Here is a 27,414-nt window from a genome sequence, read left to right as displayed (position 1 = left end):
AAACTCCGACCCGAGCCGCGGGGACTGCACAGTGTCCTCGGGGCGCCGGGCCGAGCGCACGCAGCCGCGCCGCTCCGCCGCCGCCCGCCGCCCGCGCCCGCGATCCCCGCCCGGGGCTGTGGCGTCGGCTCGGCCCCCCCGGCCGCCGGCCCCCAGCGCGCGCGTCGGACCCCGCCGGAGGAGTCCGGACGGCATGCTGAGCCCCCTCCTGGGCTGAAGCCCGAGCGCGGAGCCGCCCGGCCCAGCGCCGCCCCGGGCACCCAGGCGGCCGAGGCGCGAGACCCAGCGGGCGAGCCGCGGAGCTGCGGGCGGAGGCGGCGAACCCAGAGCCGGGGTCGCCGAAGAAGTGGTGGTGGTGGGCGTCGTGGCCATGGCGGCGGCTATCGCCAGCTCGCTGATCCGTCAGAAGAGACAAGCCCGCGAGCGCGAGAAATCCAACGCCTGCAAGTGTGTCAGCAGCCCCAGCAAGGGGAAGACCAGCTGCGACAAAAACAAGTTAAACGTCTTTTCCCGGGTCAAACTCTTCGGCTCCAAGAAGAGGCGCAGAAGGAGACCAGGTCGGAAGGGGCTCGGGCTGGGGCTTTCCTACTGCTCTCCGGGGGGTTTTCGTACTTTGTGAGCGGGCAGGGGCTGGGAGGGCGTGTGTGGCGGCGCAGGGGAGTTTGCCGGGGGCCCATCTGGCGCGGATGTGGCCACCGAGCCGGCGTGCGTGCGTGGGAAGCCTCTGCTTCCTCGCCTCCCTCTCGCCGGCCCCGGCTTGCTGCATTGCCTCGGCCGGGACGCGCGCGGAGCCCGGGGGCATCCCCTGGCCGGAGCCGCAGACGTGCCCCACGGGTGTGCACCCGTGCGCCCCGGCCAGGCGTGACCCACACCTGGCTGTGGGGTGTGTGTCTGTGTGTGCGTCTAAATCACACGCACCGAGCTGGGCAGACGCCTCTGCCCTCTCCCCCAGGAGAACCCGGGGAATCCCTCCCTGCCCTTCGCCTTCTTCCTGCGATACTGAACCCTTCTCCTCCAGCTTGCACCCCCCGCTCCCCCCAAACACACACAAGAGACATGGACTTCTGCTCCCGGGGCATCCCATCCCATGTCTTTGATCACTTTTAAGTTTATGGGGACAGACTTGACTTGTGGGGCGCCTTTGAAATATTTGCTGGAGAGGGGGAACTGGAGTCCTAGAACCTGGTGGCAAAGAGCTTAGCGGTCTTTCCACTTGTCAGTCTGTGGTTCCTTAATACTAAAATGCAGAACTGAGGAGAGAGTTGAAACTCAAAGCCAGGCTGTGGATCCCCTTGAACGCACTCAGTGGTGAGACAACCGCTATAGTCTGAGGCCACGCCACGGGAAAATACACTTGGCTCTGGGTGTCGGGTTGCGTCAAGGTAGCCCTTAGGGCCAACAGGCAGCTTATTGGGACAGTCTTAACCGAATGAATCCTTTACACGACGTTCTTATCTTTTAGCTCGATAAATAGTACAGATTTTCAGACTCATTCATCAATCTATAATTTCTGTTTATGTGCTCCAGACACCAGGGAATGAAAATGCAGGCAAGCGTTTTCTGTTGGCACGAAGTTTTTAAGGCATTCACTGTAAATGAGGCTTATTTTTAAAAGGGTTAAGTGGTTGCAAAGCATGATTATGTGGCCCGAATAATCACATAAATATTACTTCAGTGCAGGTGTCTGTATTCAATGAAAGCAAATTTTGGATAACACGGCTATTACTGGTAAATGGAGCACTTTATTAATCTATGGTGGTTCATAATTGAAAATCATTGTAATTAAGAACACATATTGTGGATAATCATATTTCTGATATTAAATTTGAAAATAAGGAAGAAGTAATTTTCTTTTCCTTCCCACCCAAAAACCGCTGCTCGTTTGCACCCATTTTCCCTAAGGGTAATTAATATCTTACTGTAGGGGAAGTTAATTGTTTTATTCTCCCTCTCCTTTCATTTGTGTCACACCTCAGTTTTCCGAATATAATTCCTTTTATGGGGTTCCAGGTTATCTATGCATTTTCAACCTTCTTAGAATGCAGGGGGCTCTTACAAAAAGTGTGGTGATTCTGAAGGAAATATTCACTAGTGAGTTTTTGGCCCCCCCGTTGCCAAACCACCCAGATTATTTCCCCATTCCTTCTTTTCCTTCCACTTGAAAAGGATATGACATTTGCTAACCCATTCGAATGTTCCACGAGAGTGCCACACTGGAAGGCAAAGGATGTGCTGTCAGAGCCGTAGATGGGTGAGATGCTTTAGGGCTTTACCAGTGTTAGGAGGTGGAGAGCAAATGTTTCTTCTGTTTGGAGATTTATTCTGAAACTTGGAATTCTTTCTTCCCGAAGACTCCTGAAAAGTGCAGGTTGATCTTTTCCATTGTAATTTACAAATGAAATTGGAGTTGTGAATTCTGAGTTGTGTGGGACAGGTGGGTGCACAGCCCATGTTGATCTGTACCATCCTTCTCTTTACAGAACCTCAGCTTAAGGGTATAGTTACCAAACTGTACAGCCGGCAAGGCTACCACTTGCAGCTGCAGGCCGATGGAACCATCGATGGCACAAAAGACGAGGACAGCACTTACAGTAAGTGACGGCCAAATAAATCGTCGGTCCCCAGCATGTGGTTGCCATTGTATTTTCTTTCTCTTTTTCGCAATAAACAAGTTTTCCTAAATCCTGAAGTGAATACAAAATATAGTCACACTAGGTAATCCTGCTTATGCAGGTTAACCTAAAGGACGTTGAACCTGAAAATGTATGGAATAGTGAACTATAGCAAATAATGTTGACACCATCTGAAGAACAACCCAAATGTCATCGCCATGGTAATCTGGAGAGATTTATGGCCATCTTTTGGATTTTATTACTTTTTTCCCACAGAAAATTTACTCACCCACACACTGAGCCTGAAATAGCACCTTATCTCTACTCTTAAGAACCGGTCTCAGCCCAGAGAGTGGAGTGGTTTCATGTCATGAGAACCCTCCTTAGAGACTTTCACTTGCTCCCTCCCCCAACCCCCCCCCACCAACTGGTCACTCTGGGACTGATTGGGGTTTTAACTTTGAGATACCTCCACAGGTGGGTAAGGACATTGCTTGTAGTGCTTTATTTTTAACCATGGTTGAAGTAAAGATCAAATTGGAGCCCATCCATGATGGTGAACCTAAAAAGGAAACAAATCAAAATTAAAGTCCATTTTAATTCTAATTGTTGAAGTAGGGTGATTCCAAACTGTTGCATAATCTTTTGTTACATGTGCTCTGTTTATTTGGGGTGATAAAACCATAAACTCACTTATATGAAGCCCTCTCTTCAATGATAAAAATGGTGTTTTCTGGCAATTTGTAGATGCTGCACACCTATTAAATGTCCCATGAGATTCAAACACCTGGTTCTCTCAGTTCAGTCTCTCTTTTCCTTAGTTCAGATAGCATTTCCCAGAAATATTCCATAGTTGACTAAGGAAACAGCCATGGAAAGCTGGTCTGAATGCTAACGAGGACTCTGGCTGTTTTAGAGATCTAGGCTAGAAAGAGCAAGGCCCTGGACATGGGTCCTGATGTTAAGTGTTAGAGACCTTCGCACCTTTTACTACTGCTTCCTGGGCTGAAGGCAAGCTGTGACTTCAAGAGGAAGTCACCTTTAATTACCCTTGAAGAAAGTGCTGTCGGTAAACAGGACAGCCAGCAATACTGATAGTTCTTCACTGTTTTGCTTGATGCTCTTACTGTCTTGAACTAAAGCTCTGCAGCGAGTGACCTGGGTGTTGTTCCTGTGTATAATCTTCTACTTGAAAAAATTAGCCAAGAGTAACTGGAGGGATTCCTGTAGTCATATTACAGACGTTCATCCAGGATGATCAGTAATAAAACATTCCTGTAAATTGGATATACAACTTGGTGTTTGGGGAAGGAATTAGGAAATGTCGACAGCTCTCCTCCAAGGTACCCCAGCAAAATGGATCCAGTGGGCCTTTTTTTTTTTAAAGATTTATTTATTTATGCATACAAGAGTGGGGTACAAGCCAGAGGCGTGGGGTTGAGAGGATTCACCAGAGACAGAATGAACAGGGGAACAGAACAGGCAGATTCACCAAAGTACACTGCTGAGGGGAGCAGCGGGCGAGTCAGGAGAGGTCTGCTGTGCCATGTGGGTAGCTCCTTAGCCAGTCGGGGATTGAACTCATACTGCAGAGGCTGCGGACTGCTTCATAGTGTGGTGCTTAACCCCTTGTGCCACCAGGGAGACCCCCAGTGGGCCTTTTGAAAGGAAGTTCATGATTAGCTATTAGTGAGCCTCACTCAGTCAAGTTTTCTCCCATCTATTTTAACATCTTCCCCAGATCAAAATCAGTGAGAAAAAATATTTTTGATGTTTACATGTATAGGTGATTCATTTGCTGTGCCTTTTAATAAGCAGTATGTCCAAATCATCCAGATCACATTCTGTGTGATCGTTTCAGGACACACACACACAGGGACATGCACACACACGTACATAAATCAGGGCTCCATTTCTTATTGTGGAGCTTTAAATCATACGGTAGGTTTTACTTCTCAGTTCCTACATATACACAGCTTCTGCCTTTAGTTATCTTATAACTGGCTAATATTCATCACGTTTCTGTGTACTAATGATATTATAAGACCTTTAAAGAGCCTGATGATCAGTATCTGTGTTTAGGCAGAATGAAATAATGACAGGTAAGTCAACTGGTGGTAAGTGTTGCCATCACATGAAATATACAAATGGAAAGTTCTCGAAAGAAATAGCAAGTCGGTGGGGCTTGACTGTACCCCTGATGTCAAATATGACACAAACCTGGGAGCTAGCATCTCTTCCCATTTGAGGATAGTGAAGGATATAAACTATCACAAAACAAAAATGTTTAATGAATACAATATCCATCATTAAAACAGAAGTCTAGCCCCCCTCCTCAATTTCCCCCCCTCAAGCCAAATAATTTTCTTGGCATTTATTATTCAATTCTTTTAAATGACTTGAACAGAAATACAAGTTTCTTTTAACTGTCATTCTTTCACTGACATAGTATTTCTTTAATATATTTTCCTCGTATTATGTTTACATTTTTTCTTATTTTTATTAATTTTTGGTATTTTCCATCATATGTTTCTCATTTTGTTCAACTTGATTGATCTTACTTTAATTCTGACATAGTAATAAGCAAGATCAGTAAACAAATCAGTTTACATTTGTCGAGGTTTATCTATTTCTAGAAACATATGTTTGATATTATGTATTTAAGCTGACCTTATGTAGATTCATTACAATGGCAAATGTCAGTCCAATAAAATCTCATCATGACTAAATCAGCCATTGCAAATTAATGTATTTCCCCCTGAAAAGATGATAGCCATTTCCTGGGAACAGTCATATCTGCTTTGGTGCTGTGAGGGCTGTTTTAAAAGAAAAGCAACTCTCCCCACAAATCTGCAGTGGTGTTTGCAGTTCAACATGGCAAGTCTTTGCAATCTGCATTAAAGTATACTTTTATTAAATACTCCCTTTGAGAAATTGACCTACAACTGATCAAGAAAGCATGGCTTTGATACTGTAGTCAGCAATCATTAAGTGCCAACTATGTGCACATCTCTGAGAAGATGACCATTTCATCGTGGAGTTGCATTGTTTTTATATAGAATAGAGAACAAACAAGAAACAAAGGTACTTTTATTTATTAAAGGCTTCTTGAATACTTTAAAATGGAGAAAAGGTTTTAGGTATTGAATGAATGTGTTTCAGATACACAAATGAAATCAAATATTTTCTTACAGTTAAACATCATGCTCATCACAATAATATCTGAAGCCTTTGAAGAAGATCTCTAGGTTAAGAGAAACAAAGATATATAGGAAAATGTCAATTCTCTCCCAGATATCATTTCTTTGCATTTTTTATCTGCATGCACTGTCCCTCTAGACAGATGTGAAAGAATCCCAGGGGATGACCTACCTTGTCTAAGGGAAAGACTGAACTGGTATGACCAGCCACTCTCCACTTTTGCTGTTCTCTTTGTGCTGAAGTCATGTTTTTTGTTTCGAGTCTGACCTCGTGGACATTTATGGTACCTGGGAAAATTCATGTTCTGCTATAGAGTTAGTACATAGTTAATCCCAGGCATGGATTAGTGATGTTCTTTGCTTCTCTTCTTCCTGCTGCTCTCTGGTGTTTGGAATTTAAGCTTTTTATCACTTATTGAAACTCACATTAGAGAGTGGCTGGAGCACATGGTGAAAATCAGATCTCTTTCTCTCTCTGGTGCTGTTAACAAGCTCCATTAAGAGGACTGAAGAGTTTCAGAATATTGCAAAAAATGAAAATCAAGAAAACTCTGAATTTCATTTCTCTCTGTCATATATTACCATGACTAAACTAGAATTCAGACATAGGCTGGTGTTCCCTTTGTCTAGTGGAATGTCGTGGTATAACTTTCAAACCAAACCCATTTCTGTTTGATATCTTTGGGATTTTTGGATCTCAGAATTTCTGAACTATGCACTTTTCTATAAGGGAAAGATCACACGAGTGATCTCTTATGTTCCAAAAGGACAATATTAGCATGTTTTCACCACACAGATTCCTATCCATCCATAAATGCGAGTTAGCACCTGCTCTGAGCAAGGTTATCAGCAGAAAGAGACATGTCCTATATAGGCATGGCATGCTCAGAGACAGCCCTCTTTCCTGTGCATTGGATTGTCAAATATAGCATGAGATCCTGCCTTGCAATCTGTGCAATTACTTTCCTTTACCTCACATAACAGAAGGGCACAGCTTTTAATATGATGAGTATTGAATGAAGTGCCATCAGTGGCATGTGGTAAGAACACTTGTATTTTGAACTGTACAATATGTCCTAGCTCCTCCTTGGTAACACCCTGGTTTTAAGGGAAAGATACATTGTAGGCTCACTAAGGAATATTTAGTTCTTCATTAATATTTCTCATCCATATTATCCCACTTACTGCAGCAGAATATATATGCACCAAGATAAGAGATCTCAGAAAAAGGTATTCTTACTCATGGGGTGAATCCTTGACAGTCTTGTTCACAGCAAAGATAGCAGACCAATTTATCATCCTCAGTAAACTTACACACCAAGGCAAAAATCATCAGCATTGGTCTATGACTCGAGAGAAAGGTACACAGGCTATTTTCAAAAGATGTGTGTGGCAAGCATTACGTTTTAAAAATGTACTGTTTTATTTTTATTCATGGTGTGGGAAGGAGTAGACAGCTGGTAGGGGGAGGACGCCCACTGGTATTCTCCAGTGAGTGGTGTGTGATTGTGAGGAGAGCCTGGGTGTAAGTTTCACACAGTCAAGCTTCTGATGGAGACTTGAGGACCTCTAGCACCGGCCGGCCTATTGCCCACTTGCCTCTGTTTGGCACAAATAAATAAAAAATAAAGCCCAAAGCAAGAAAGCAAACAAAAGAACCCAGATAAGAACAACAAATTCAATAAATAAATAAATAAATAAATGAACAAATCTCAAGTTCATTATTTTTATTCCTACCATCTTTGCTCCCGGAGACTAAAACTAGGACTCCTTTCAACCCTATCTTGCAAAATGTTGGTTCTTTAAGGAATACTCTTCTGGGAACATAAGACAACAGAAGTGACTTTTTCCAAGACCTGGATTTATTTTGGAATTGTTGCAGTGGAAATAACATAGATGATCTAGATGAGGGAATGGGACTAGTGTCTTTTCTAAGAAGGTTTTCCCAACTGGTAGATACTTTGTCTGCAAATGTCAGCAGTTATGTAGGGAAGAAGTTTGGAGCCTTGGTTGAGGAAAAAGCTCTTTAGGGTGCAGACCAATTCCTGGTACTGGATCTCTTCAGAAGCTTCCAGATTCCTCACCTTGAATACTATATAAATCATGGAATTGTCTTCCATTTTCTCTAGGGTGTTTGTGAATACATAACAATAGCCCAGTTACGTGACTATGACCATGATTCAAGCATACTATGGTAGGAGAGACCTAGGTGAATGTGTATACAAACCTCTTGGAGGACCAATGCTTTTGCTGGAAGTAGTGGAAAGCTATAGAATTCAGAATTAGAGCGTTGTTTTCATCTTTTTAATTTCAGCTCTGTTTAACCTCATCCCTGTGGGTCTTCGAGTGGTGGCTATTCAAGGAGTTCAAACCAAACTATACTTGGCAATGAACAGCGAGGGATACCTATACACCTCGGTAAGCTTTTCACACTGTCCATGTTTTGACTGTTCTGGTTTTTATCTGATATGGAATAAAATATCCTGTATACACGTTGTCAATGCAGGTTTTGTGATGTGAGGGAGAGTGTTCTTGATGAAGCTGTCTCATGTGAAAAGACAGATTTACTTCCTGTGAAAATCATGTCCAGTAATAATCACTTGAAGCTAACATTTTTTTGCTATAAAATCAGAGATCCGCTAAATATTTTTGTGTACAATGACATTTGAGTTATTTTATGTAGCATGTAACAGAATGATTTGTCTTAGCATCTCACTTTGCAGCTGTGTAAATCAAAGTCATTTCTAAATTTCTGATTTATCCATGTTTACTTCTCCAGAAATTGAGGAGATCTCCTCCTCAGGTCAACTCTCTAGGACGTAAAAGTTCTAGAAGTATGTCGCTTTCCTATCATCAGTTCTATTAGGTCATGGTTGCTGTCCGCCTCTACTATAAATACTATTTTTCCATCAAGTACAGTTCAGTCTCTCCTCATAGACACAAGACTGTCTGCCTTTTTTGGTACAATTTTGTAGCAAACAGAGTAAAAAATGGCGTTTTTTCCCCAAGAAATTTATGGACAGTGTAGATAGCAGTTCATTTAGGACTATGGAGTCAAAATAAGTTTTTTTAAGGCAAATTGCAGGCAACTTAAATCACAGACATTCATCAGGGGAAGGGGAAAGAGAGGGATTAAAACAGGGGCAGGAAGAGCACAAGAGACTACAGTGATGGCTCATGGTTGACTTGGTGGTGGGGATTTTATGGGGACTTAACCTGAGAGGAGAAATCAAACATTGTACATAAATGAACAATGAGGTAAAATATATAGAGAAAAATAAATAGGAAAAAAATAAGCTTCTCAGAATTTTTTTAATATTTAAATACTGGCAGAAATAATGCTGTCCCAGGGTTACAATATCCTTTTCAGTAGACTAGTTACAGATTCCAAGAGGCCACTTAATATATGAATATTTGTTAATCTTTGTTTTGAATTCCATGGTTTGTTTTTTAAAAGACAGATAAGATGTTAAAAATGGAGGAACTCACTTGCCTAACTTTCTACTAGATTAGCCTTGAGGAAGCTGTTGCCCTTGGAAGAATCTGTCCCTCAATCTTCAAAAGCGGTTACCATTAACCAGTCTCATTTTCTCCTGGCCCCTGCATTTATTTCAATGTCAGGGGTGCGGAAAGATTCTTGGCAGATCCAGCAGCGTGTTTTTCAGAGACCAAGATGAAAAAGAGGTGGGAGAGGAGAGAAGACCACAAAGGGCCCATTCATTTCATATTACATTCATATTATATATTTTACCTAATAGGTTATATGGGTAGTCCATTTCATAGTACAGTTAAAGAATTGTAAGCATACTCCTTAAATCCTGGTCAGTCCAAGCGTTCCTAGCAGGCTGTATCAACTAATTTGTTTAATAAATGAAGGCATTTTATTCTTTTTTGCAAGTGAAGGATTTGGATTTATTGCAAACTTCACGAAAAATCTGTCACTTGATTAATATATGGTTATTATAAATGATAGGAAAGGGGATTTGTTTTTCAGATTTGAGCCTTAAGGTAAGATAATTTAATAAAGACAGGATTTTAATTAACCTCATTTAGTTCAACAGGTTACGTCAACAGGACCAGGTATATGCAAAGGTAGGTTTTTAGTAAAATTAACAACTGCTTTCCGAAACTACTCTGCAAGCATGGGAAGGAAATAGAATATTCTGGGCCTGCTTTGGAGAAGGTGCATACCACACGGCATAGGAAACAATTACTGGTAAAGAAAGCGCAGAGTGTCTCACTAAATTATGGTCCATTGTGATGCTTTCATGAGAAAGGCTGATTTTTTTTTTTGTAATTTTACAGCAATTAAAAAATATTTTGGAAATAATATTTAAAATCAGAAAAACTCAATTAAGTTAGGCGATATGGCAGGTGTCCCCCTTAGGGCATTCAGTGTTACGTGTAGGGAACTGATATTAAAAATTCATAGCCTGCCATTCATTATTCCAACAAACCGGTAAATGCCAATGCAAGCTCATTTCTGAGGAAGGCTCCCCAGGGGAACAGCCTTGTAGATTGATGGGTTTCCTTTCCGTGATGTGCAGACCAGTAGATTGCAAAAAACATGGGGCATTTTGCATGCATTTCCCATTATGGAAAAGGAACCTTAAGTAAGCATTTCCTATGAAAGAAAAGAAACTGCTTTTGTTAAGGAGGAAAGATGCCTCATTGATTAGCCGAGCCATCGTACAGGGAAACAAATATTCAGACTAGCTGCTCCAGGAAAGAAATCTGAATCATCTCCAGGACATTTACTCCAGTTCTTCCCATTACTCCTTACTAACTGTGGTTTGGAATCCCTCCACATGTCCATCAGCATCCTTAGTGGGGGGCTCCATTTTGTTGCCATATTATTTCACGTGTGGTACCCAGACTCTCTTAGGATAGCATCTGTCTTAATGATTTCAGCACCTTGTATTGGTGAGACCAAAAAGCTCAATGAAATATAAGGCTTCTTCAAGAAGAGGGTAACCAAAGAGAAAGAGTCACTCCCTTTTTTACGTAAAACCATAGTACTTCTGCTACCGAAAACCTGTACAGTTTTCTTAAAACACAAAAAGAAAATAGTATCGGACAGTGACCTACGGATGAAGCAAAATTAAGAAGAGGAAGTAGGGGCTGTTGTGTGGGCAAGTGAAAACAAGAGCAGCTAGGAAGTTATTAAAAATAATTCTGGTGACGGATGACTAAGGTCAGCCTTTAAGCAGTCTCGGTAGTAATGGCTGCATGGAGTTGGCCTCACCTGGCATTTTTAGAGGTAGAACATCGGGATTTGGTGACTGATTGGATTTAGAGGGGAAGCGGGATGGTGATGGTTAAGAATGTATGGTCACCAGTCACAGCAGACACAGAAATAAAGTGATCTCCTGGTAGAGATGTTTTTCAAAATTTGCCCAATAGTGGATTATCAGGGGTCTTGTGGGAAAGAATTTTACCTTGGGCAATTGGGTTGATGGTGCAGCTATTAACCAAGGTGGGAAACAGAGGAAAAAGAGCAGATTTGGGTAAAAGATAGCCAAAAGCAGATTTGGGCAAAAGAAGATACCTAAGGATAGCTTGCAGTAGAGAGTCGAAAATCTGAACCTTGAGCATGAGAGAGATAGGTGGGCTAGAGGGAAAATGTGGGAGGTTTCACATGTAGGTGGTGGTTGATGCCACGAGAATAGTTGAGAGAATACGTAGCATAAGAATAAAAGAGTTTGTTGAACAATATGAGGAAATACCAGCATGGAAGTAGCAGAGGAAGAAGAGCTGATTGTGGCAGATGTCATGATATTGCAAAAGCTAAGTCGGGAGAGAGTTTCCAGAAGTGTCAGCAGTAGCAAATGCCTCTAAGAAAACAAGTAAAACAAGGAGTCGTGTCCCTTATGCAGGTCTTCAGTGATGCTGCAAGAGCACTTCCTGGAGAGGAGTCAGACAGAAGCCAGGCTGCTGTCGTGGCTTGAGGAGTGAATGGAAAGAGGCAGTGAGTGTAGCATTTCTAAGGGAGGGGGAGACAGGGATGAGTATTTCCAGGAAGACACGGCATTCAGGAAGGTTTGGAAGATTCTTTAGTTAAGACATTTAATAGATTAGCTGAGGGGAAGGAGTCAGTTGAAAGGGAGAGATTTAAAGACATGGCAATGGAAGCCTATTGGGTGTAGGCTGCAAAAGAGTTGGGGAGAGCGATCAAACTGAATCTCAGTGAAAGGATCCAATTCACCTTGAAAGGAAGGGACCCCTATTTTATAATAGGAGGCAGAGAGGTGAGGGTGGCTGCCGATGTCGGTGTACTGAGTCTGCAAGTGGTGAGCAGCGAAGATGAAGGATTTCCAGCTCGATGACTGGAATTGGAGTTGATCTGTTGAAAAGGGGAGGCCGAGGAATGGTGTAGGTCAATGCCTCACATGGCTGTTTTGGGAAAAGGGAGAACGAGTCTGATGAGCAGGGTGGGGAATTGTCCAGCCGACCACCTGTTTCTGAAAATAAAGTCTTTTGGGCACACCGTCATGCCCATCCACTTACTGGTGGTGCATTTGTGCCACCTCTGCAGAGTGGCAGACACGTGACAGAGCCCTGAAGGCCTACAAAATCAAAATTTGTTCCTATTCTGAGCCCTTCACCGGAAAAAAGTTGCCGCAGGGCAGGGACACCCCCCACACACACCTCCACCCCCATGAAGGCAAAAGTAAGTTCACATGCACTTTGTCCTTTATCCTGAGCTTCCTTGGTGGATCTTCTTTTTCTGCTCTTGTCAACAAACTGCCTTTACATTTCTGAAGGGCTCTTTGTTGACATGAAGGAAAATGCTGATCCTTGGAAGAGTTTCCTCCTTCTCTTTCCCTTTTTTCTATCTTCTCTTGAGTTTCTGCTTCCACATGCCTCAGTTTCTTTTCTATTCAGTTTTACATGTTTGTCATGTCTTTCCCCCTTTGGTCCACTAACTGAAGGAACAAATACCTTCATGTGTTCTTGCTGCAGAGAGCAGTTTACTTTTCCATGATTAATCTCAGGATTCCTGCACTGCGCCCTCCGCCCTCCTGTTTTTTTCTTGTTGCCATGGGGGACAGACTTGATGTAGGCTCAAGTGGCAGTGAGAAACCATCTGTGGCACAGAGAATCATAATTAGCCCTTATTTCATAACATATTTACTTTTGTCCATGATATAACTGAGTCTTTCTGGAACCGTGAAGAAATGATTATTTTCCTTGAGTGTGGAGGACTTTGTTCATACCTTTGGGTTTTCTTTACCAATAATAATAAGCTTCTCAAGCTTTTGTGAGTTCCTCAAAACTTAATGATATAAATATTAATAGTAGAGAGCTATTTGCAATGCATATTTCAAAACTGTGTGAAACAAACATTAACTCTAGAAAGTCAAGTCTCAAATGTGAAAATATTATTCATGTCCTAGTATCTGTCTCAGTAGAGGAATAATAAAAAGTATTAGAATCAGGGTGATAAAAGACTGAAAGCTAAATCCAAAGTATTTTTTTTTTTTGTTTTTGTTTTTGAACTGTTCTAGAACTCATAGCAGCATTTTTACCTAATTTTTTTTTTAACCTAACTATGTACCTTTCATCAACACTAGTTTTCTGTATCCAGAGCACAGTCGTATTGGGACAAGTGTAACTCCTTTGACAAGTCAACCTTTCCATAAGCATATTTCTAGAGAGGATTTACTACCATGTTTTGGAATCTGAACCATGGGGACGTATTTTCCTTCTCTATTGGACATCCCGCCAACCCACATATCTTCAACTTACCAAGCTTTTCCTCCCATCACGTGGAATTGACTTTATATTTCACATGTAGCATCTCACAATACAATTTCCTTTGGAGGGATGATTCTCAGAAACAAGGACAGATGAGAATTACCAGCCTCCTACTAATTTACTTGTGACTTCTTGACCACTGAAATTTTCTTCCCTTTCAGAGTGAGAGCATTGGGTGTCTTAATTTAATTCTTAGATTAAATTGACTTGCATGTGGTTTAGTTTATTGTTTTTCAACATCCATTACAAATTTTTAACCTTTGTAAAATCAATTAAAAATCACAGTTTCCAACAAACTAATGTTAGAAATAGCAATATTAAATGGAAAACTTCTGCATGTTATTGTGACTCTATGCATATTACTTTTAGAAATAAATGTGAGGTGTGATATTTTATTCATGTGGATAAAAATGTATGCACACATCACATATCTTTAAGGGTATTTTTGGTGATGGGCAGGAATTTGGGAATCTGAGATTGAGCATTTGCCAAGGGTGATCCAACTAATGGTTGTCCTGTCGTCACCCCTCTGTTCAAAGTTGCTCACATATATACTGTTAATTCATCTGTTGACACTGGTGACTTCAGAGTCCCCATAGATGACCCATCGAAGAACCTGGTCTCTGTGTTCTTTGACCTTTTTAATTTTAATGATACTTTCCTAGTATCACACTCTGCAGCCCCATGACCACACCCTTAGTATGACTTTGTCATACTCCAGGCCATTGACCACTTTTTCACTGTCCATTGCCTCTCTGTTTTTTAAAATGATTTTATTGAGATCTGGTTCACAGGCCAAATATTCACCAATTTAAAGAGTACAGTTCAATATTTATGGTACTCATAAGGTTGCGCAACTGTCACCACTATTTAATTCCACCATATTTTAATCATCATAAATGAAACCCTCTACCAGTTAGCAGATCGTCCCCATCCCCTCTCCTCAGTCTTAGGCAACCATTAACTACATCCAATCTCTGTGACTTGCCTACTTTGGAAATACATTCAAACTTACAGGAAATCTGCATGAATAATAATAGTACAAAGAACATTTGTACATTTCATTCATTTTATTCCATTTGCTTTCTCATATGTTTTCTCTCTCTCTCTCTCTCTCTCTCTCTCTCTCTCTCTCTCTCTGTCTCTCTGTCATATTTTTCTGGCCCATCTGAGGGGTAAAGAACAAGGTGTATTTCATATTTCATAAGAATAGGGATACCCTCTTATATAACCACAGTATAGTTATCAACTGCCATAAATTTAACATTGATGTGATATGTTACCTAATCTACTGTTCGCATTTCAATGTTTTCACTTAACCACGTAGTGTTCTTTATAGCATATTTTCCTTCAATGCAGGATTCAGAATAAGGGTCAGGTATTGCATTAAGTTGCCATGTCTATTTAAGTCTCTTTAAGTCTCCCTTAACTGAGAGCATTTCCACAAGCTTCCATTGTATTTTATGACATTGGCATAAACGTCACTCTTCCTTTTTAGAAATAAACATTCCAAATTTTGTTTTTTCTGGGTTTTCCCCCCATGATTGGATGAGGGTAAGCACCCCTAGCCAGACCATTACATAAGTTCAAAAAGGCATACACTGTCCCTCTGTCCCTCATTTGTAATGGTAATTTTGATTATCCAATCAAGACACCATCTGATTTTTCTCTGGATAGTTCTTGATTTTAATTTTTTTTTTTTTTTTGCAGCTAGTAAGCAATCCATTGAGAGATATTTTAAGAAATACCATGCTCTCAAGAGCTCAGTTTTTAACATTATATTTTAGGAATCCCAAACCTCTTTTGAAAAATAATAGTCAATGAATTGCGAAGTGACCATTGAGTCTTAGATACGCCATCGGTTTATTAATAGCTCAGTTGAGGTAAAGAAAAATTAGCATGTTTTTCCTAACGTGTCATTTTAAAGAAGATTGCAGCAATACAGGATTTTCTAGGTTCAGCCGTCTAGTCTCTGGGTAAAGGCCATTATTTAGCAGAAGGTTAATTTATTAATATATTGCCTAGGTGAATTAAAATTGGTTCTGATACATGGTTTACTTTCATACTCTGGGGGTGGGGGCGTGGTTTATGTTAAGATACCACAGATATTTGGTATAAGTTTAGCTGTCAACTGCTAGTCACTCTTTTACAGAGTTGTCTTGTCCCTCTGATTTCGGTGTGTGACAATTTAAGACCTAGTTTTCAGTGATAGGGCTTCACAGCTCTGACCCCAATCCCTCCCTTCCCACCCCCCACCCCCCAAAAAGTGTCTCTGGTTCATAGTTTTTTGTTGATTTTGATTTTCACTTTCTTATAGTTATTCATTTTCCTGGTCCCTTATTTAAGTTTTCTAGATTCTTGCTATGAGTGAGACCATCCGGTATTTTTCTTTTTCTTTCTGGCTTATTTCGTCTAGCCCATATTCTAATATAGAAAGCACATTAAAGTTTAGATGAACTCACTGATAAATTCAGAATGATGAATGTTAGTAGCAAACATTTGTGGCATGTAAAATGTTTGAGTTATGTCAAATCTGGGTATCAGCAAGTTTATATAATTTAATTTCTAGAGTTATTATCATAGGGGCTTATAAATTTAATAGAATTAAATGGTGCCCTGATTTAAAGTCACAGCTCTTTAGGGAAGTGGAATAGTCTCGATTATAAAAGGCAATAGATTTCAAATGAACACAAGCAGTATCATAGCCAATATAGATGAAAGAGATCATTATCAAATCAAAATGCATTTCTTGGGTAGATTTTGCTGTAGCCAGTAGCCGTCATATATAACACCCCCTGCAAAAGGAGTAGAGGCAAATAAATTCTAACTTCTAATTGCAGTGTTAACTTACTTGTATACTTCAGTTCACCAATTGTTGAATTTGGTTTATGTAATAGGAAATTAGAAAAGCGTTGACTATTCAAACTTAGGTTCTCGATTTTGATGACTCTATCTAAGAAACTTTTGAATGGGGCTATGGGGTTAAACATTGGTGATGGGCATTTTCAGTTCAGACTGATGGATTGTAGGGTAATTATACACATGTAGACATATTTCTGAGTGGTAGAAAATGAAATTATTTTGCAGGAAGAAAAGCAGAGAAAACAAGCCTATTTTGTTTGTTGATGAGTGACTCTACTAGCTTAAGGAACTTAATTTTATCTTTGAAAGAAGCTTTCAGTTGTTGTGTCGGTGCTATTGAGTTAGAAGACATTAAAATTGTATTGACAAGTAGACCAAAGTAGCTGCATACATCTTAGATATTTCTCCAGAATACCAGTGAATCAGAATAGTTTTCAGACCCAAAATACTTTTCTGAAGTCACAGATTATTTCAGATGTTTAGTTATCTTTGTGGTTACTAGAAGTTTCATTCAGACGTGAATAAGAAAATGTAGCTTGGCACTATTTGATTATGAAACTGGATAAATCTGATTGTTTGTACCTTCAAAGTCAAATTGTCTTTTCTTTAGGGTTTCTATAAAAACATAACCCAAACTGGTAAATTAGTTCGGGTGAAGGTCTAGTTTCTTAGGAGGAAGATGCTTCCTCACGGGGGTGATGCTTTTGAAACCGAGGGGACAATCACGGCTATAACTAAAGAGCGTAAGATTGGCTCTGTGTTCTGTTTTTGAGGCCAAGTTGAGAAAATTATCCAAATGAGAGGTCATGGAGTGCATATTTAAAAGAGCGTCTCATGGCTTTAACTAGGAAACTAAAATCATATTTGTGGGAAAAAAGCCAGTCTCTTGGAGCCAAAGCATAAAATAATTGGCAAGAACAAGGAAGAAAAATTTTAGCAAGTGAAGTTAAATGTAGGGTAGTTATGTACTCGCATGAGAAATACACATACACGAAAGATAAATCCATCACTGATCTGTTGCTGTTATGGGGCTAATTGTTTTGGGATACATAAAATAATTCTGTTTAAAATCATGTCCTATACTGAACATATAATACCTTTGGAGATTACTTTAATGATATATTTGGTGATGCTTAATAGCTTTATACAGTGGAGCAAATAAGACTTATAGCTGTATTTTATGTAATTATCCCTTGAGTGTCATGTCTTGGGGCATACATTTAATCCACAATATGGTGGAAAAAAACCAGCCCATCAATACCTTTTTTCTTACTGCCCTTCCTTCCATAAACTTATGTGTTAAAATAGTTTTCCTACCAAATAAACTCTGTACTCATTAAGTAGTAAGTGGTTTGTCTTTCCTCCGCCCTACCTTGAGTCATAGAATAATGCCCAGCAAAAATACCTTTTTAATAAATAATACTGAAATAATAAAAATAGTGCATATAAAAAAAAAACAAATCATATTGTTTCTATAAGGTCTTTTGAAAATTTAAGGTAAGTTAAAGGGCCCAGTTAGAACCTTACCTGGATCCTCTCAAATGTTAACATTTCGAGATTACGTAAGAAAGTGAACAACCGAGACACAAGAAAAAAGTTGAAGGCTAACAGCACTGGTTTTGATGCGTGCCCCACCCCCTTAAAGGAATTGTGACTTCTGAACAGGGAAACTTTATATGAAAGCATTTCTCTGATCATTATAATAGCTGTAACCAAGGTTAATAACTGGCAAGCCCCTGACTAATACATTTAATATGTTTTGCCCCGACTGAATGTGAGTAGATAACACGTCTGTGCTAAAATTCTGATTAAGTTATTCATCAGATAGTCTGATGCTAACTCCTTTTGACAGCTCTGGAAGTGGAATGATTGGGGAAGCCTCAGCTGATTTCGTGGATAGATTTTGCATATGGCCAGTAGCCATCATACATAAGACCTCCTTCCATGAGGACCTCAGAAGCATATAGAAATTCTGGCTCAGCATATAACAGGAGGAGCCAAAATTCCACATGATGTCCATTTTTACCAGTGGGAAAAATTCCCGTAGAGCTCTGGAAAAGCCAAAATGTAAATAACTGCCCCAAGGTGTTACAACTTAGACTGCAGTAACACAAAAGAGGATGAGAATGAATGCTCAGTAGAGGGAGGATATGAATCATCCCATAATACTTTCATAATTGACAATGAGACACCAGAAAATGACAGTGCTAACTTTCAGAAATGAGATTCCAGCATGTAAAACTCCATTGTAGATAGCATGTGATAATAAAAAAAAAAGGTTCCTGCCTAGCCCCTCTGTTGCTACAAAAAAAGTCCCTGCCTAGCCCCTCTGTGGCCACAAAGTCAGCATGGTCTAGACAGCAGGTGTGCAGTTGTTGGTCTGATTGAACAATTCTCTAAAATATTGTATGAAGTATTCCCTGATTCCTGCCCAAGTTATAATGATTCACTGTAATGCAGGTTTTAAGGGAGGAGCCTGCTTTGCAGGCTCTTTGCTTTGAAAAAGATAGAGGTGGAACCTAGGGGATACCTGAAGCCGAGCAGCATTGTGCCGTGTCATAGTCTGTGAAATAGACATTTCCTAAAAAGTGCCTCTGGTTCCTCGAGTTGCCAAAAACCTCATCACACATCCAAACTCCCCAGAGAAACTGAGGCATGCACTGGCCCAGGAGCTTTGTCAGCAAATCCATTACTCGGTGTCTATGGAACATCAAAGTACTGTGAACTAAATAGTGGTTTCATTGATCCATACTGACAAGGCCTGGAGTTTGCATGAGATTTGGCTTAAGTTTAGAGTCTTCATTCTTAATAGTTGATCTCCTTAACTACTCAGGCCTGCATCTATACCTGCATAGAATTACTTGCTCAAACAAAAAAGAAAGTTTTCCTTCCAGTAGGGGTATCAATACAGGTGGTAACAAGGGTATTGGACAGACAATAGGTTGGTTCAGATTTTGCTTGGCTTTCACTACCCATGCTTAATTGAGTTATTATTATTATTATTTCCTGAAGTATTACTATGCATCTTTGAATTGTGACATAATTCAGCCTTTGATAGGCTTTGCAGACATACATTCTAACCTCATCTGCATATAACTAATCCTCCTGGGTAGGTGTCAGTTATACACTTAGTTTCATTCCTTTAATAGTCTATAATTTTCTTAACCAGCATTATGTAGGTTTCATCAAGTCCACAGTTAGGTAATTTAAGAAATTATACCAAGACATCAATGTCATTTGTATAGAAGTCAGAGCTTATTAAAATCTGTCTTTCTGTGAATTTGGCATAAGCATGCGATGCTAACCCACTGATTTACTGAATAAATAGCACCTATTAGTAGTTGACTCCAGTTTTTTTATATGGCTCCGCACTCCACTACCTGAGCAATCTCAAACTTCATTCGGTGTTTTCGAGTCAGGGGAAATGAAAATAGGGCCCACTGTGAAAAAACCTGGAAAGTTATCAGCAAGTTGCTCATTTCTGGCACATTAGTTAATTACTTTGCAAATTGTTCATCATGTTCCCATTTCACTTTTATAAGCACAATAACACTTCCTTTTTCTGAATGTTAGCAACATTTTAATTTCTTAATGAATCAATGACTGTTTCATAGGTTATAAATTAGCATATGGGATCACCCAAGCGAGGGAATGCTCTGCATTCTCAAACATTTGTTGGGGCATTAGGGAAGGTGGAAGCGGAAGCCAACCAATATCCCTTTTGCATAAATAATATATTTTCTCTTCGAATTTAAGATTACACTTTGTTCTTAAAAGTTAGCAGCAAGACATTAAAAATCTATTTTTCGTGGCGAGTTTATCTAAGTACAGCAGTAATAGAAGAAATTTGTCTTTTTAATAAGATTTTATTCAACCTTTACTTACTGTTATTATTGCCACCCACCCTATTATCATTTCGTCATGAACCCATATTTCATTCAATGTATTAAGGAAATTAATCTTTTTTTCAAAAAAAAAAAAGATTTATTTATTTATACAAGCACTGGGTAGTCAGAAGCATGGGAGGGTGAGAGAATTCACCAGAGCCAGAGCAGGGAACAGAACAGGCAGACCGACAAAATACACTAATGAGGGGAGCAGCGGGTGCAGCAGGAGAGGTCTGCGCACAATGTGGGACCCACACTGGCAGCCAGAGATCGAACCTGTGCTGCAGAGGCTGCAGGCAGCTTCACAGCCCAGCGCTCAACCGCTGTGCCACCAGGGGAAGCCCGAGGAAATTAATCTTTTGGAAAGCTGCGTAAAAAACCCATGGTGTCTCAGAAGTTCAGTGTGCTCTGTCCACAGGGAGATCCCATTTGAGAGAGTATAGTTGGGGGTTGCCAAAGAAACTTTGCTATAAAAGAAGTATCCATTCTAAATTTGCCCCCTCTCTCAAGACTCCAAGGGTAAAGACACTACAGTCTCTAAAAACCCCAGTGCAATAATATTAAAACAGATAGGATTGCACATAATGCTTTATTCTTTCCTAGCCCTATTGCCTACGTCACCTTACCATATAGTGTGTATTCTTGACAGGTGGTAAGGAAAAGGAACTGTATTTGGAGTGTGACTTTGCACTACCAAAGCAAATGCAAAGTCAAAATAGGTATATTTTAAAACAAGTTAACAAAAAAAGCAGCTTGAATTTTATCATGTTGTCCATTTAAATTTGATTATTCTTCTTCTTGTTGTTGTTTCTATTGTTGTCTAGAGTCACACGGAAAGGGATATCATCAGTCTAGAATCATAGGTATGCCTGTAATATTGACATGTCCAGTAGTGTTAGCCAAGAAACATTAAGTGACTTTTTTGCAAGATGCATAATCTTTTCTTTAGTTATTTCACAAGTCTCAGTCTTCTGTTGAATTCCATAAACACTACTTCTGATTTGATGTTGTGGCAGAATCCAAAGGTTCTTAGAAAGTTTTTCTTACTGTCTTGATATTCACAGTCGTCCCCAGGGCAATTATGTACCTCCTCCTACTTAATTCAAGGAAAAATGGTTCCGCTAGACAGTTTTACTGTATCTCATTATGGCTACTAAAAGAAGCCTCTTTCCCTACTCCATTTTAACCCCTGCTTTTAGTTGAAATTTTCTTTTATAAGAACATGTAGTAGTGTATTATCCCTTCAGGTGTAACATTCTGAATTCAAATGCAATAGGATTTCTCATTTGTTTTTGCTTTATTGTTTGTTGTGTCTACCCTCATGCCCATCTCTCCTGAATTACTCATGGAAGACTCAGAGCCTTTGCATTTTTATTTAGCAGAAGTCTCTTGATAGAAACTGGATTACACATCCTTAAGGCCATAATCTGTTTGGGCTTCATTAAGTCAATTGTAAATATAGAGATTAAAGAAGTATCTGATAACATCACACTCTTTTCCTTGTGATGTTCTGGCCTTATAAAAACCTCTATAAACATCACGGAACCTCGTTTTCCTTTCTCAGAGCACATGTGCATGGTATTTTCATGCTCCACTTTCATTCCCCAGGTGTTTCTTATGTGTAAATCTTTTATCCCCAAACTGTATTTTAAGCTATTTCTGGAAAAGAATGGTGCTTCCTTCTTTTGCATTTCCCTACACACCAAATTCATTACTACGTACCTAGTAGACATTCTACTAATATTTAGTAAGGAAGATAGAAGAAAATTTTACTATGTGAAAGACCAGAGATTGAAAGAAGAGAAATAATTTCTTTCTTTTACATAATAAGAGATCACTGAATCAAGAGCAATACAGTTTAGGAAGGAGCCACTTAGAGATCAAAATTATGTGTGTGTTTCCATGTGTGTGCACGTGCACATGGCTCCCTTTCCCTCATGGAGTATTATGTGCATACCAAGTCTTTGTCACCCTTCCAAAATAGTGAATCAAATGCTATTTGATCGATCATGTGTTATTTTTTATCCATGAGAAACACTGGTTGAAGAAGTAGTTATGTGCATATGTACCACATCTTCTTGATCCAGTCAGCAAAAATGAAAAATGATGTAAAAAATATATAAAATAAAACAAAATTTTTAAAAAATCATAAAGAAAACAACTATATTTCAAAATCATCAATTTGAAAGAATAAATCTTGCCTAACAAAGATGAACTACTCTGCCTCAACCACAAAAATACCAATCTAAGAGGAAATGTTTAAAAAAAAGAAGTAGTAATGTCAGTTGCACCTGGAGTCACTCGTGAGCACACTGAACTAGAAGTCTGTGAATGCAGCTTCTAAACCCTGTTCAAATGACTCCATGAACTTGGGCACCTCCCTTTGTCAGGATCACAGTTTCCTCAAATATTAAGTGAGGTTATTAAATTGGATTCTTGTGGACCCTGGAGTCTACTTAGCAATTAATAAGTATCTCAAGTTGGCATCCATCATTAATTTTTTTAAGATTTATTTATTTATGCATACAAGAGCTGGGGTACAGGCCAGGGATGTGGGGGGGTGAGAGGATTCACCAGAGACAGAGTGGGGAACAGAACCAACAGGCAGATTGACCGAAATACACTGCTGAGGGGAGCAGTGGGCGAGACAGGAGAGGTCTACTGCACCATTGGGTAGCTCCCTGGCTGGGGATCCAACTGTTGTTGCAGTGGCTGTGGATTGCTTCATAGGTTGCGTCTTAACCCCTTGCGCCGCCAGGGAGGCCCCCATCATTAAATTTTTAATTGAGCCCAAATCTGTGGCGTGCAGGTCTAACAAGTGTCCCCTTAGCCCTAGTTGGCTAGGGCATCATCTTTGAAATACATGGGTTCTGCCAGGGAAAGGAACACTTATTTTCAATTCATGATCAAAAGAGTCGACATGGGTTTCTAATGAATCTTTCATGAAAACATTTTATTTTGCTCTGCCTTTGATTATCTAGTTTATTCATATAAAAATAACATTGGGATTCCACTGGGGTTATAATTGGGCTTGACCAATAAAGGATGACAGTTTGAGTCTTCTAATTACCTCTGTTGAATAGTCCTGCTCTTCATCCCGCTGAACTATAGAAATACCACATTTCTATGGTCTGTGACTCATAAAATAGATGCGTGTGTGAACAGTGTCAAAATACGGCAACTTGCTGGATACAAAGGGAGGTAGACAGCTTTTGAAAATGGTAAGGTCATTAACTAGATATTTCTAAACTCAAAAATTTCTCATTTAGGCTTAGAAATATACCCTTAGTTATTGCAATTATCTAGCAAAGGGCTCACTTGCTGAGTCTGTATTTCTTGCCCCACTGATAACGAATGGGGAGCAAATAACCGGAATGAAAGCTCAAAGCTCATTACCCCCCACAACAAGAGAAAATACATGATTTCCTTCCTCTGTTAATATTAGGTTTTTCTTTGTGCTGGTTTGTTTAATTTCTCCCATAGTGCAGTCTTCCAAACATTTGTTATTTCTCTTTTCATGCGATTTGAATTAATGTGGATAATTGTGGTAGTTAGAGGTTTTATTCTCTCAGATGGTAATTATCCATTCTGTAGTTTCATTCCCAACCCAGTAAAACAGTATTAGAAAAGTTGATATTTATCAGAAGGGATCTCTGGGCATTACTGAACATGTAAGTGTTAACGGATATATGTAAACATAGGTCAGGTTAAAACAAATTTACTCAAAGTTACTCTGGTTATATGCTACATGAACAGGTATTATTGGTGTTGCTCCAGAATATCAGCAAGCTTCTGATACATTCTTGGGAATCTTCTGTTTTCTATGAATTTATCAAGTTACAATTCCTTACAATTTACATTACTTTTGCTTTTAATAAGAAACATACGAGAAAATGTTAGCAGATAAAACATCCAAGCAAGAGAGGAGAGCCAATGTACCAGTTTGGTGTGATCATGCCTATCTATTCCTTTACGTATAATTTTATTACGTTCTGTCCTTTTCCTTCATCAAAATGCCAAGAAAAACTTTCATATTTCTCGTCTCCTCTCATCGATCTCTAAATGGCAGTGAAATGAAAGATTAATGTTAGAGGGCATGGATTATGTCATAAAATTCCTGCTTATGCACCAATTATTACAGTGTAGAGAAGCACAGTCAGTCAGAGTTGCCAGGTTCCTCCTTTGAAATTGGAGGTGGAGAGGTGTGTGATTCTGTCAGGAACCATGCGGATTTTGAGTATATTTGACTTGTAGGATTTTGCTGAAGAGTTATAGGATACACCACATTTTCTAGAATATTTTGAGAGAAATGGAGGCAAAAGGAATACAGTGGCAGCACCACAACCAAACTTCTTTTCCATGTTGCCAGGGTCATGGAAGGTAGGCAAATAGGGAAAACAATCCCATGGTTCAATAGGCTAACTTCGGTGAATTTCTTGGCACTTGTAGGTGCTGGGCATTGGCATTCCTGTCACTGTGGTTGAGTGAACAATGGACTAAGACAGCCTTCTGGTGTTGCAAAATTTTGGAAACATTTCTTGAGGGTCATGCAATTGTACAGTCTAAAATTTAACTTTAGCTTACAAGTGTGGCATATGGAAAAGCAATCCATGCTTTAGAGTTTGTTTTTTTTTTAAAAGATTTATTTATCTATTTATACAAGCACTGGGTACAGTCAGGCACGGGAGGGTGAGAGAATTCACCACAGCCAGAGCAGAGAATAGAACAGGCAGAGTGACGAAGTACACTGCTGAGGGGAGCAGCGGGTGGCGGGAGAGGTCTGCGCACCATGTGGGACCCTTGCCCGGCGGCTGGAGGCCGGGGATCAAACCAGTGCTGCAGAGGCTGTGGGCAGCTTCGCAACCCAGCGCTCAACAGTTGCGCCACGGGGGAGGCCCATGCTTTAGAGTTTTTTATGAAACATCTTTTATAAAGAAAAACATCTCTGGTAGATACTTTGTTGCTCTGTTGAGTGTGCTTGTTGGTTCATTGTAGGCAGAAAGCTCTTGTAAATTAATGAGCTAAGGAATATCAGTGGGGAAAACAACAGAGACCACCACACTCGTGCAAGTTCACATTATATAATACGAACCTCAGTTCATTTTAGAGCTAAGACTTTCCATGGCTAACGTATCTGGACGAAAAACATTTCCCAAATCCATATAGTCTAACCATAAATGTGCACAAATTGGGCATCACGATAGTCTCATCCTCATAGATTTCGTTCTGGCTTTGTTATGGACCTGACCTAGGAGTAAATGTTATGTGCATGCATCAAAAACTACTGAGAGAAAAATGGACATGACTGAAGCTAACCACGTAGTTATCCATTGCAAGGGCTAGTTTATTTGGAACACTATTGGGTTTCCTAAGCTATCATTCCATAGTTCATCACCATCCGTGCTATTTGTTCTGCAGAGGTGTTCTATCAGGGCGTGACTAGAACCCGCAGTACATAATGTAGTGAAACAGGGAAAGGTCTTTGGGAGAGGATCAACTAAATTTGAAGGAAGAGCTAGTTTTAAATGTTAATCATTTTCCCAACCTTTTAAATTTCTGATTGGTGATCTATGGGAAAGAGTTTATAATTTTGTGAATTCCATATAAGGAAATTCATGACAGGCTCTGCAAAGATGATCTGCTTGAAATCAGATAATGTACCATTTGCCCTTTAGCGCCAACCTTTTTTTTTATAGATTGGGAGATGGAGGATCCAGAGAAGACTCTGAATTCATTGAGACATAGTGGTGAGGAAAACATGTATTCATGAAAATAAATTGAATTGAGTTTTCCAAGTGCATGAATCCCATCCAGATTTAACATATCTTTGAAAGCAGACTGGCCCCATAAACCTGGCTTGTGTCTAGTTCTAGCTAAGATGTATATTAGATGATCAGAATCATCTCAATGTGAAAGGAGGGAGTAAGATAAATTATAACAATAAAAATATCCTAAGAATTTTCCTTTTACAGAATTAATGTTGCATGTGGCATATGATGTAAAGTTAAGATATGGCAGATGACTGTTAGTATTTCCTAAGATTTATATAACATATCATGAATAGTTCATGTTTAAGATTTCAGTTATCCTTTGCCTGAGAGTTGAGTAAATTTTATTTCTTGGACTAGGTCATCAGGATTTTGAAAAAATCTTTTAACTGACACATCTGTTCACAACACTTGAGCTCTGCATTTATATTGTACAGTCTGGGTTTCTTCGTTGTGGAGCAGGGGGAGGAACGAGAGAGAGAGTATCCATAAAATTAATAAGGTCATAGCTGAAGTCAGCAAGTAGCAAATTGATAGGAACAATGAGCCAATTACTTGGCAAAGTGGCAAGAGTTTAAGGTGCTCAGTAGAGACATAACCACGATAACTCCCAAATGTTTGTTCTTTACTCAGTTTAACTTGTACTGTACTCCACTCTTTAGTTCTCCTTTGATTGTGCCTCCTGTGAAGGGAGGTAGAACCCTTTGGGAGCCCTTCTGGTGTTTGTCATTCTCTTCAGCACCAGTGTCCACTGATGCTGGACAAATTTCTCTCCTGGATCATTGTCAAATATTTCAGCGTTATTCTTGCTATAAATATTTTTTTTAATTTTGTTTTATTTTTTAAGGTTTATTTATTCATGCATGCAAGAGCTGGGGTACAGGCCAGAGGTACGTGGGTGGGGGTGAGAGGATGGATTCACCAGAGACAGTGGGGAACAGAACAGGCAGACTGTCTGAAATACACTGCTGAGGGGAGCAGTGGGTGAGTCAGGAGAGGTCTGCTGTGCCATGTGGGTAGCTTCCTGGCCAGGGATTGAACTTGTGCTGCAGAGGCTGCGGATTGCTTCATAATGTTGTGCTTAAAACCCTTGTACCACCAGGGATGCCTCTCTTGCTATAAATATTGATGATTTCAGTATCCAGGTAGATTATTCTCAAGTGCTCCAGCCTTCCAGTTCCTTGAATTTTTCTTCTCTGGTCATCCATTCTTATGGAAAACTATAGACTGTCATTAAAAGGAAACCCCCCAAACCCCACTTTTAGGTATCCTATTCTTTAACCATCACTTTCTACCTTTACAGTTTGTTTTCTCATCAATGATATGA

At 39.9% G+C, this 27,414-nt stretch overlaps 1 protein-coding gene across 4 annotated transcripts in view; it reads left to right on the top strand.

Moving 5' to 3' along the window:
- Nucleotides 1–27,414, top strand: part of FGF13 (fibroblast growth factor 13) — a gene marked incomplete at both ends in the record, with an annotated part of 420,784 nt that overhangs the window by 354,421 nt on the left and 38,949 nt on the right. For 3 of the 4 annotated variants that reach the window (XM_084258532.1, XM_084258529.1, XM_084258531.1), the window contains 2 exons: nt 2,481–2,591; nt 8,127–8,230. In XM_084258532.1, the coding sequence (XP_084114658.1) occupies nt 2,481–2,591; nt 8,127–8,230 (215 nt within the window). Of the gene's footprint in view, nt 1–370; nt 558–2,480; nt 2,592–8,126; nt 8,231–27,414 lie in introns of those variants that run through there. The other variant, XM_084258530.1, reaches the window with a different exon arrangement.

The sequence above is a fragment of the Talpa europaea genome (genome assembly GCF_964194135.1).
Source record: "Talpa europaea genome assembly, chromosome: X".
NCBI classification, from domain to species: domain Eukaryota; kingdom Metazoa; phylum Chordata; class Mammalia; order Eulipotyphla; family Talpidae; genus Talpa; species Talpa europaea.
The sequence above is the reverse complement of the archived record's forward strand: the minus strand, read 5'-3'. Positions and strand labels throughout refer to the sequence as shown.